Source organism: Accipiter gentilis, chromosome 4 (genome assembly GCF_929443795.1).
Source record: "Accipiter gentilis chromosome 4, bAccGen1.1, whole genome shotgun sequence".
NCBI lineage: Eukaryota > Metazoa > Chordata > Aves > Accipitriformes > Accipitridae > Astur > Astur gentilis.
The window spans coordinates 7,865,106-7,877,751 of record NC_064883.1 but is presented as its reverse complement, the minus strand read 5'-3'; the positions used below and the strand labels follow the sequence as shown (position 1 = coordinate 7,877,751).

The following is a 12,646-nucleotide window of genomic DNA, read 5'->3' as shown; positions in this document are numbered from 1 at the left end:
GCTTTTTTTTTTTTTTCCCTTCCATTTATAGTTTTACAGCGTATTGCATTTTAACAGGTAGATCAAATCCTACCAAATCAGCTTTTATCGATATTCCAAACAAAAAGACTGTGACCTGACAATGTTCAAGTTCATAACCTGCGTAAAATCCCCATCTTACATCAACAGAATTGCTCAAGTACCTTTTAAATCTGCCTCTTAATTTAGTCGCCTATTTTTCAGCTGAACTCTTGGTTTTAAGAAGTAAATTAACTAAATAGTGAGGTATAAATCTCACAGTGTTCAGCCCTACCCTGTGACAGATTTATGCTCTGGCATCTTGCAGCCCCGCGCGGTTAGGAACAGGAGTTTTACAACATTGTGGAGGAAAGATCCAGGCTTTTGAAGGGAGCACACAGCAAGCCTCGCTTTACACCCTGGAATGCTCCAAATTATGAGATTTAAAATATGACATCTTTATGTACAGAAAAGCTACCACATTATGGTTTTATTGGCACTCGTTTTGGACAACCTGCATAACTGATGGCTTTGTGACTAATGCAGTTATCCGAAGCTTATACTGATAAAACCCTTATAACCACACTTAGAGCATTATATGTCCTCCAGATACATGCCTGTACACAAATCTCACCTATCAGGGAAAACCAAGACCATTTTAAGGTGCTATTTGGTTATTTCTGCTACGTGGAAAAGAAACAGGTTAATTTATTTTCCATGTGTAATGTTCCATGTAAAACACTTGAAAAAGGTCCCTACGGGAGTGGAAAAGGCTCTTTCAAAGAGACCCATGCACACATCACAGCAAGAGGAGTATGACGTCCAAGTCTTTTCCTCTAAAACGCAGACAGAAGCTAAGGTCCTGGTGCTGCGGGACACGCAACTCCTTTCATTCTGGGATTCCAGTAATGAGGATACTGCAGAGCCATTTTGATCACTACTGCTCCGTAAAAAGACAAAGGAGAAAGACATCACATCTCCAAACCTAATTTTCCTTAAAAAGTCACAGCAAAGGATAGAATGTACCATTCCAACTTCTATCTTGAACGTATATTGCTCTTTCAGAGAAGCATTCCCCAATACAAATGTACTCAAATAGCTTTGTACACAACAATTAATACATTAATATTTACTATAAAATATGTCAATACACCAGCAGTATATCTACATTTATATCAGAAAAGACTGAACTTAAATTCCATGATAATAGATTGGATATGATTCAGTAGCTAATCTTTCATACATTATTGAAAAGTTATGAATCTATTTTTATATAACTCACAGTTTGTGTTTTGCAAATTTTACTCAAATAAATAAATTATGATATGGAGAACTTTTGATTAGGTAGAATCAAAGTGCTTTAAGTGTTTTAAGTGCTTCCTTTTGATAAACTACCTTGCAAACGAGAAGTGATTAATTGAACTGTCAGGTTGCACACAAGAAGAACCATAATCACCTCACTCTAACACTGTTAAATACATTTTATTAGTGTAATTTTATAAATAACATCATTACTCTTTAGGAGAGGGTCAGTAGCTTTAGATGACTGTTTAAACAGAAGTAAACCAATCGTTTGAAAGAAACAGCCCCAAGAAATTCACAAGCAGTAAGTTTTAGTGGTAGCTAAAGTAATTAAGAGCTTGAAGTGCTTCAGCTTCTTGCTTTAGCATCAAGTACAATCAGAACTGGTTTTACTTTGCTACTAAGGATATCAACTTGCTCAAAGAGAAAAGCACAGTTTAAAGTTTTGGCTTCCAACAATAACTTTTTCTTCCGTCCTGCCTGTCTAAAGTACTTGCCCTTAACGAGACAGAGCTTATGAATTCCCAGTGAGTATTATCAGGAGTGCTGATCAGCACTGGAGAATAATTCCTTCCCTATTTCTAAGTTTTCCCTGATCGCCCCTCTGGCCTGAACTCGATGTTGCTGCATCTCATGCCTTCACTTTACGATTAAAAGGGAAGACACCTCGATAAAAGGCATAATTATGAAATCTGCAGACAAGAATAAAAAATGAATTTTTTTTTTCTTTTTTGCAATTCTTAGTCCAGTTGAGTGATCAGCAAGTAGTTGCCTTGACTATTTACTGAATAATGTGCGTTACTTGCTGTTCTATACAACACTATTACATACTCGTTTTAATATCAGTCGAAAGTGTAAACAATGGTTCCTAACTCGCCTTTAGCCATCTCCTCGGAAAGACTCTGCACATCTCCACCTGCTCAGAAATCACCAGCCATGCCACCAAACCCTCGCTGCCCTCAAGGCCAGCAGCTCTCCTGCTGGGTCACACAAGACCGGCAACGAGATCAACGAAGCCAACTTGCCCTCCTTGCTGGGCTCCGCTTTCACTGCCAGGAGCGGACTGCAGCGCCATCTCGCTTGGCCCTACACAGAAATGGGACAAGTCCTTTGTTTCTGCACCGTCTTACCGGCGGCACAGCTTTGTCTTCACTATGAGAGGTGTCACTGTTCAGGAAGCTTGGCTTTATTCTGTATTATTTCCTACCACTTTCCTATTCATTTAAATGGAATGGCTGCTTAACTTGCATTGATACAACACCTGTCGGTTCTTAACCAAATAACTGGCCTGTGCATACAACACAGAGCAATACTGGAAACTGCATTGTGGTTGGCAATCTAAGAGAACAGCTCGCTCCTTCAAGTGATGACTACTGTGTTACATATGATACTGAGGAATGGGAAGGACTTTGAAAGATTACTCATTTGGAAAGTCTTGACTAGATGACTAATTAACTACTTTCCAAGATTTTTTCCTGAAAATATTACTTGTGACGTAGAGAAGAAGATGACTATTTTATAGTGTGTTGATTAAAGGGTTAACGTATCAGGGGAGATTGCAATGAACTTTGAGAGACGAGAAAGTTACTGTACTATGACTATTGACCACACAGCCTTTTTTTATTTTAAAATGCACAGGTGCACTGGGAAGGAAGGTTTTGAAACAAATGTACAAAACTGAAGAGGATTTTTAATTCATGGTACGCTTACTATTTTTATGTGGTACTATGGCAACATGGCTATTCCAAGTAATTTATCATTAAACTCATAGCTGCCTGTCATACCTTATTCTATTAATGAAACACAATAACTGAATATTTAAAACAATAATTCTTAAAACAAAGCATGGCCTATCTCCTTGCAAAGAAAAAGTTTCTCATTTTAAGAACATGAACATAAAGGACAAGTTAATAGGGCTTTAACATGTAAAATATATGTAATTCTTAGTTGTATAGCGCCACATTAAATAGCTTAGCATGCAGTTCCAGAAAAACCATCGATTTACTCAAAGTGAGGTGTTTAGATTACATCTAACCTTACTGTATTGGCAAATGGGGAAGTTAGACCATCAAAATGTTTGGGTTCACTACAAGGAACTGAATGTGGTTATAAAACCAGCGGTCTTCTAAGCATTGAAGATCTTAATCTTTCAGAAATTAAGGCAAATAGAAGTTCTCTGTGAATCACTGAAATAAATGCATTTATTTTTTGTTTCTCCTAATTCTTTTCCTCCCAGAAGAGACAGGTACTTAACTGTTCTGGAAAACCTTGTTTTCTTTATCAGTCATATCCGCTGTCAAGGCAACTCTCCTTTAAAGTGTAGGTAACCTTACTTGTACTGCCAGCTCACACGGCATTGGGCTATCCATTATCCCAGCTTCCTGATACTTAGTTTTCACGCACCCAAACGCCCTAATGTATTACTGCCTAACTCCTGAAATATCAGTCACATTCTTCACGATCAGAAAAAAAAAAAAAAAGGCAAAAAGCAAAAAGCAAACGTTTGTTAAGAGCCCCCCTCCCCCTTGTTGGTACCCCTCTAACAAAATGGACTCCACACCCCAGCAGTACCTCTGTGTGTAGGTACAAATTAATGAGTTGTTAATGCCCAAACACTGCCAGATCCCAACTTCTGATTGGCTGCAATCTGGTCATTAAAGACAGGTAATTAATGCCAGATTGCACACACAATGCTAACAAACAAACAAAACAACCCCAAACCTGCTTTTCTCCTGCCACAAACAGCAAAACAAACAATACTGACATACTGGCAGCTTTCAAAGGACAGTTGCAGCTCTGCAGCGGCACCTCAGTTAATGAATGTATAGAAAAGAATTTATCTGAAGAAGAAGAAAGTGAAACTCAACAGCCTTTCAGGCACATGAAACTAGCTTGGAGAAAACTCTGAGATGGTGGCAGCTACTTAAGAAGAAAATTCAGCTGAAAATAAATGTACAAAGAGTTCGGTTCAAAATTTCAGTAATGTGTTTTCCCCTTGTCACTTTATTGCTCAGATTGTGAAAAAGCTGGAATGTAGATTTCTCTGACTAATCGTTATATGAGTGATCATGACCATATATTATTGCTTAAGTTTTCTAGCAGTACCTGTAATTTCAGGCATGACAAACTAATACGAATTCTTTGAAATGTCATGTATGCTTCATTGTGGATTTAGTTAGAATTTAATATTATTATATGGCCACTTTCAATGTCAGCAAATAGCTTAAAATACAATGTTGGACAATATCATCAGCAGTAACTAGAATATTATTAGCCTAACTAACAAATGAATCCCCATTGACCAAGCACAACCACTTTCTTTTTTCTCTTTTGAATCGATGGCTTATAATAAAAGGTGTCTCCACTGAATTAAACTCCTAACTAGCTTGCTCAACACATAGGGTAACTCACCATGTTAAAATATTGAAAGCAAACTTATTTTACAAAAATATTAAGAATAAATACAGTAAGCTTTCAGACAAAGGATGGTTGTCAGGTTCTTAGTATGCAATGTAAAACTGTAAAATTCTACGTAGTGCTTTAGTTTTCTAATAAGTCATTGTGATAAGGTTAACACTTCAACACAGAACAACATACAAATAAGAACACCCAAAGATGAAAATGACTTTGCTTATGTTGCTGTATTAGAATTTTATTTGCTAAAGGGTGAAAACAGATTTGCAAAATTCACAGTTAACTTAAAACAATAGTTTTAAACCTTTTATTCCTAGCCCTGGCTGCCTTCAGGAAGGAAAGAACATCTGGTTATTTAAGGAACACAATATGTTCACATTTTCTATGACTTTTGTTTCTAATTGGGTTTTTTAATTTTTTTTTATTTGAACAACTCTAGTTAGAACTATGTTTTTTAATCACTTTATATTTTTCCACTGCCCTATCTCCATATCTCTACTTCTTAATTTCGCAGCCTTTGCTTTGAAAATTAACAGTGCTCGATGGTTTTGATAAGGAAAAAAATGAAGAAAATTGGCCACTCGTGGGATATTAAATACACAGAGACACACCTTCAGTAAATGCTTTTGGATATACACAAAAAAACCTTCCCTTGTTTTCTCATTTCACATATACATACTTTTAATTGCCCATTCTTCCATAAGAATCTCTACTTTTATATTCAGAAGGACTTTTAGTGCATAGAAGTTACTTTCATATAAATAATTGAGGTAATTATCTGTTCAAAGATTAGAAATGTGAAACAAATACTCTGCTAAGCAGGTTAACTTTATCACCCTATGCAAAGACAACAACACTGATTTGAGCTCTTCATTCTACATTTTCCGAAGAACTGGAGCTAGCCAAATGCAGAAAAGGCTGAAATTCAATTATTCTGCATTGATCCATACTCATGCCTGTAAAATTAGTATGTCTCAGGCCCTCCCTTCAGAGATAGGTGCATTAACTTGGTTTCAGCTATTACAGAGATGTGTATTTCTCTTCTATGGCACTGGAATATATCAGGCATGTGGTATCTAAAACGTCCTCTCATTCCTACTGCCAACCATGGTTCATGAAGTGAAAAGGAGAGCTCCTGCATGCATTAGATTAATGGTGAGCACTAATAACCTTTCATATTATTGTTATTACTGGACAATGCTAAGGCTTCTGCTAGGGTTTGATTCCACAAAAGGTCAGGAAATTCTACTTGTCCATCTGTAAGAAAAAAATGCCACCCATCTTTTAAGTATAGCTTTCTTTTGACATTGAGGTTGCTCTCCTGGTGACGACTGTAGTGAAAAGAAGCAAACAAAATGCGACAGGTTCATCAAACCAAAGTTTAGCTCTCCTGATAGTCTACAAGACAAATAAGTAGGGAGAGATATCTGTCATGTCAGACCAAGGAAACAGAAGAAATAATGGAAGTTATTAGACATGCAAACCCAGATTATATCCAGAATCGGAAGTTATGAATGGAAAGGCCGTATTGGGTCCATCTTAACTACTTCACCATTTATGACAGGATTGTTCCTTAAGAACCTTTCAGATCTATGTAGATACGACCAACCTTTCTTAGTCCAAACACCCCACAACTTCCCTTCAGTGAGATTATTTGGCATTTACTTAGCTGCAAAAATAACCCCAAAGACAATCTATATTAACAAACCTGCAAGAGGCAGATTCCTGTTTGCACCTGTCCATGACTTCTAAACTGCATTTCTTGTCCACCTGAGATTTAAAGCTCCAAGAGGCAGAGATCAAGCCTCTCTCTGATATCTAGAACAACACTAAACATTCTTGCTATGTTCAACAAATAATGAAATAAGCCACTGGACCATGCAACAGTCTCCCACAGAAGAGTTTCCTGACTTCACATATGAAAACCCAAGTGAAATGTTAGAAGAAATGCCACACGGAACAACTCAGCCCTGGCTCAAGAGATCTAAAATGCATTGAACCAAATGTAATTTTCCATTAGAAACCAGAAGCTGGTGATGGAGAAATGCACAGGAAAACATCAAAGGAGGAAGAAAAATCATTAAGCACTGAATTTGCTAATCATCACTTACAAGTTACACTACTGACTAAAATCGCCTTCTCTTTTCTTCCAATCTCCTTTTATCTGCTCAAGGAATAACAGCAAACTGAATTATCTTTATGCAGATAGCAAAAAAAAGGTATCATATTTTTCCCACTTATATTGGTATATAATCTGTGTACTGACTTTAGACTCCTACAGCACCCATGATGTCTTGGAGTCTTCCTTTTCCTTCTGTGCAATGAAAAATTTTGAAAGACTTGAAAATTTTTTATGTGTAGGTCTTACAGAATAACAAGACTTCCATTTCAGAAATACATTGGATCGAACCAATACATGCTTAAAGACACAAAAGTGAAACATAAAATCATACCTAGGGAAAGATAAGAAACATGTACTCAAGTCATAGCACTGAAAATACATTTCCTTCTCAGACCAGGAGCTAATTTTTTTCTTTTAGAGTGATCCTTTAGAACAGTTTAACTTCCTTACTGTAAGAAGTCCAGATCTGTGTATGCATTCTCAATCAAAGATCCAATGTGAAACGAGAGGTGGCTGGAAGTCCCTTAAGGCTCTTCAATCTCTGTAAACCCTAGCTTCCTCACCTTCAGAGTATTTCCCAAGTAGATAAGTACAGCTCAGAGATGAGGAACAATTGTAATTAATCATATTTAAATTGACAAAACTAGCAGTCTTTGCATGAAAGAGCTTTAAGGACTCATCCACCTGACAGAGGGGAGAACTACCTGAAAGACACAGTAGGAACTACATCCAGTGTTTTTCTGAAAGGTGTTCAAGGCACACCTGAGAATGTTTATTAATGGGGCACTGAGGGCTTATGAGCCTGACAACTTCATTCTGTTGGAGACAAGGGCATAAGGAGCGCAATAGTGATCAAGCTTCTTACATGGGAAATTGGTAGTTTATTTTTGCCCCCTTCAGCTAGTAGGATATCTTGTATACAGCCTAGGATGCTTTGGAGGACAGTGGAATAATTAGTAATTATTCTGTCTTTTAACATATACCTTCAAGAAATGACAGATTACATATTGGATTTAGTTTGATATCTTAGCACAATTTTCCTCCCTCTGTATGTTCCCTCTAAAAAAATACTTCTATCTTGTTTTGCTAAAAAACTACATAAATAAATGCTGGGCACTCTGATTTCACACACTGCTGCCAAAATCTTTAGGAAGATTCCTGAGGTCTAACATTACAAACTTTCTTACACACTGAAAAGACGATATACTTTACTCTCGTCATGAAAGAAATCTTTGTGCCTGAGAGGAATGAAGAAAGCAGCTGTAAGGATGCAGATTTCTGCAAAAAACTGATACAGAAACAAAGAGACAATTTTTTTCTTAATCCATAAAAGTGTAAACACTGGTACTGAATGAAATTTTGCAGAAGGCAGTCAAAGTGCAGAAGTGATGAATTTTTCACTTTCAAAGGTGACATGCATCAAGAAGATGAGGGAAATCAGACTTTACACTGGCAGCCTACTAATGGGACATGCACAAAGACAGTTCAAAACCAGCAGCACAAATTCTGCTATCTGCCAAAGATCTGAGTACTGCAAAGATTACTGTGTACAGCTTCATCTCAAACACTTCATCCACTATCCTGTGGATATCTGCTGTATATTATATCCACACATATACACATGCCATTCTAAAACAGCAAGAGGTTTGCTTTTTTTTAGTATAGATGAGTATATCTGAAACTGTATGCTAGTAATATGTAACATTAAATTTATGAATTTGTACATTTTATTCATGTGAATGTTTTCAGGCTGTAACAGCAGACTCTTGTTTTTAATTGAAAACCATCACATAACTATTATACATTGGGCGGGGTAGTGCTTTAAGGATTAACAGTGATTAATCTGCAGAAATTCCATGAAAAAGGTCTTAGAGATGAAATTGCATGATGATTTCTATACAGCTTACTAGGTTATTATATAAAATATACTGTTTCCCTCAAAAGTATACTTTATTATGAAAGATTTCTGTGCAGAATACCAAGCAAAGGCATTCTAAACAGCATAAACATCTGCAGTTACCACAGCTCCTGGATAACTTAAGCAAAACAGTAGGATAGCATTCTTTGAAGAGTAAAGAAACTTGTTTCTACTCTTGGTTACCAACTCTTTCCTTCAGCATTTTTGTCAGGTAAGAAGAAACTTGAAAGTACAGTTTAGTCCCCCAAATGTAGGTTGTTATTAACTTCACAGTATTTAGAACATTTTATTAGAGAGATTTATTCCCTGTATTTACAAAGCTAGCATCTCACCTTTGGATCTCGGAGAAAAAGTGCTCTTAGGATAAGGGAGTGAACATCTCCAATAGGTGGATAATGCATCAGAAGTCCCAAACAGGTCTGATAATTACTTGAAATCACTACAATGAAAATGGGGGGGGGGGGGGGAAAGGGGGGGGAAAAAGTGAAATATTACTATCTTATTTTGGTATTCCAAAACAGCACCTTTTCCAGTAGATTCATCGCAGTTAAAATTCAGCTGTGTTTTCCAACCTTAAGTCTCTTAGAACCCAAGCAGTGCTCACAGTAAAAGAAGATACTGCATAATCAAGCTTCATGACTATGCTTGGTCCAGTATCATTAAGGACAATGCTAAACCTACTACTTCCTTTATGTCATAGACATTTATGTTAGTTCCAGATTTAGATGCCTAAATTTAGATCGCTGTAGCTGTGCACCTAAAGCCTGCCTGAGTCAGTGGTGGTCAGGGCAATAGTCAGTGGAGCTTGAAGAACTAGTCCTATACTCTGAAACGGACACTGACTTTTCAGACACTCATCTGCAGACACCTAAATTTAAGTATGATAATTTGTGAGATAAATTTTACCGTCGGTCCTGCTTTTTTGATAACTTTCCCCCACTCTGACAATTCTTTGCTGAAGTATCTTTTATGTTGTTCTTATGTACATATACATATGCATGCCCACACACATATATATACACATACGTAAAATGATGTCAACAACTCCTTTTTTTCTCGTAAATCGGAATCAATTCATGAAATGTTCAGGAAAAAGGGAAAAGGCTAGATTTTAATCTCATAAACACTTAAAAATATAATATCCCCTTAATTTTATTAGGATTTTTTACTTATTCAGGAAATTTTCAGCATGCCTTGCTAAGTTTATAATTTTGTTATAATTATGCTTGATTTTATCTCTGCGTAAGTATACTCTATGGTTCTTTGCTTGTCGTTATTGTATTCTGGTTGGTTTTGTTTTTTTTCCCCCCAAATCAATCTAATTATGAGTGCCATTATTAAAGACATCTTTTCAGGCAGGTCTATGTAAACTACTTCATTTCTTTTGCACCATCTAAATCCAGGCAATCCATCTGCCACAGCTGTCAAAGCAATGCCTGCTAACGATGCTTATACTCTGCAACATAAAGACAGCCTCCAACAATAGTAATTGTAAATAATTTTTTAACAAACTACTATTCTGAGAACTTTAGCTGTAGTAACAAATACTTTTAATTAATCAGGCCTCTACACCAGAAAAGATCATTGCAAATACAAAATTATTTTGAATGAATAAAACACAAAATAAAGGACTGTTTTGTGGATAGAAAGATTTAAATGTTTTATTTTTTTTCTTTCATGTGAATAAGCCTCATAACCTCCTGCACCTTTCCTCCCTTAACAAGAGGATTATGGGGAAAAGATGCAGGACTGGGCAAAATGAATAATTATAATCTGTGTAGGGAACCACTTTATCATCTTCATTTCCGTTGCTGATCCGACAGCTTGTAATTTCATACATCTGCTTTCATTTGTAAAGCACTCACTTATCCTACTCATTCTTTATCTGTTCTGCCTGTTCTTTTTCCTACCCTTTGTTTTTCTTGTTCATATTCAGGTACCTGTTTTTTCTTCTTGAAGTCACAAAGCTGGCATAATGAACACAATACAATGGTCTCCGTCAGAGTTCTTTCAGAGGAGTATAATATGAGCACCACATAGTACCAACCCAATCAAACTCTCATACGTAAATCAAATTTAAGATACTGTTCTGCAGTTATGATCATGATGCCTTTTTACCAAAGCAAATAAAAATACTGAAAATTGATAGTAAATTCTAAATACTTTAATAAATGATAGGCAGTAAGACCAATGCATTTCTTGTTTGAACATATCAGAATGTGTTCTATTCAGTAATGTAAAATGGATTAAAATTATCCGTTCTTTATTTTTCTGGAAGAGTTCTTTGCCGTCTCACAGATCTAGAGAAAAGTAAATATTAAAACAGCTAACTTATTTTAATGGTGCAGACTTGCCCCCTGGCAAAAAAATTGTGTTTTCAACCACATTTACTCTAATTATTAATTTTTTTATATGTATAATAGTGAAGCAATCGAATAATGGAAAAAAAAAAATAATCAAACTGTTGGGAAATGACCTGTGTCCCCTCTGATCCCTAAAAGTTAAATTTTAAAATGCAACCTAACCATCCAAAGAAAGTTAAAAAACCCTCCAACGCTTAAATGAGGAAGGCCTGCTAACTTTTATATTTATTTTATCTTTAGGGTTTTCCCCCCATATTCAGCTGTCCCCTTTCCATGTAGAAATCTTTACAGAAGAGAACACTGTTGCCAGTGCTCTATTTGCTGAGGAACCTTGGGTTAAAAGGATTACTTTGCTGAAACACCTCTTGGTACCCTTTTGTTTCAGAGTGATCTGTATGCTGCCCATGAGCCGGCAACGTGCGCTCGCAGCCCAGAAAGCCAACCGTATCCCGGGCTGCATCAAAAGCAGCGTGGCCAGCAGGTCGAGGGAGGTGGTCCTGCCCCTCTACTCTGCTCTGGTGAGACCCCACCTGCAGTACTGCGTCCAGCTCCGGGGCCCCCAACATAAGAAGGACATGGACCTGTTGGAGCGGTCCACAGGAGGGCCGTGAAGATGATCAGAGGGCTGGGACACCTCCTCTATGAAGACAGGCTGAGACAGTTGGGGTTGTTCAGCCTGGAGAAGAGAAGGCTCCAGGGAGACCTTCTTGTGGCCTTTAAATATATTAAGGGGCCTATAAAAAAGACAGAGAGAGACTTTTCACCAGGGCCTGTAGTGACAGGACAAAGGGTAATGGTTTTAAACTGAAAGAGGGTAGATTTAACTCAGACAGAAGGAAGCAATTTTTTAGGAAGAGAGTGGTGAAGCACTGGAACAGGTTGCCCAGAGTTGTGGATGCTCCATGCCTGGAAGTGTTGAAGGATGGGGGTTCAAGCCACATGATCTAGTGGAAGGTGTCCCTTGGCAATCCCCCATGGCAGGGGATTGAACTAGATGATCCTTGATGGTCCCTTCCAACGCAAACCATTCTACGATTCTTGTCTTTTCAGGACAAAATGCATGATACTATCCAACAGAGTGGCAGTTTTCTTAAAAATGATAGAGAAAATAGCAGTAAAGCAAAACAAACACCCCTTCTCTGAATATGCATGTCGGAATTAAAAGGATTTCTAAGAATCAACTGTAGGATAAGGTTTCTGGAAGGACATTCTCTGCAATACAAATTTATCCAGTCTCAGCAGTAGCTGGATGGTGCTGAAGTTCAATGGTGAAATATCCTACGCTGTGGCCAGCTGCCTTGTAATAAGCTTGGTGCTTCTGTACCGGTGCTTTTCCTTCACTAATTGGCTTGGCAAGAGTCACATCTGGATCCAACTTCTATTGTGAACAACAAGTTCTCACTTCTCCAAAGAATGCTATTGGTGTTTCTAGGAAAAGGAGCAGAGAAACTCCTTTACGTAGAGAAAGCAATCTTACTGCCTTTTGATTAATATTTGTTATGCAGTGTGCAGAGGAACATCAAATTGCTT

General features: G+C 37.3%; 1 protein-coding gene across 2 annotated transcripts in view; it reads right to left on the bottom strand.

The window, feature by feature from the left end:
- TBC1D5 (TBC1 domain family member 5) overlaps nucleotides 1–12,646 on the bottom strand; it is a 332,932-nt gene that overhangs the window by 67,155 nt on the left and 253,131 nt on the right. For both annotated transcript variants that reach the window (XM_049798069.1, XM_049798068.1), the window contains one exon: nucleotides 9,086–9,192. In XM_049798069.1, coding sequence (XP_049654026.1) covers nucleotides 9,086–9,192 — 107 coding nt within the window. The remainder of the gene's footprint in view (nucleotides 1–9,085; nucleotides 9,193–12,646) is intronic.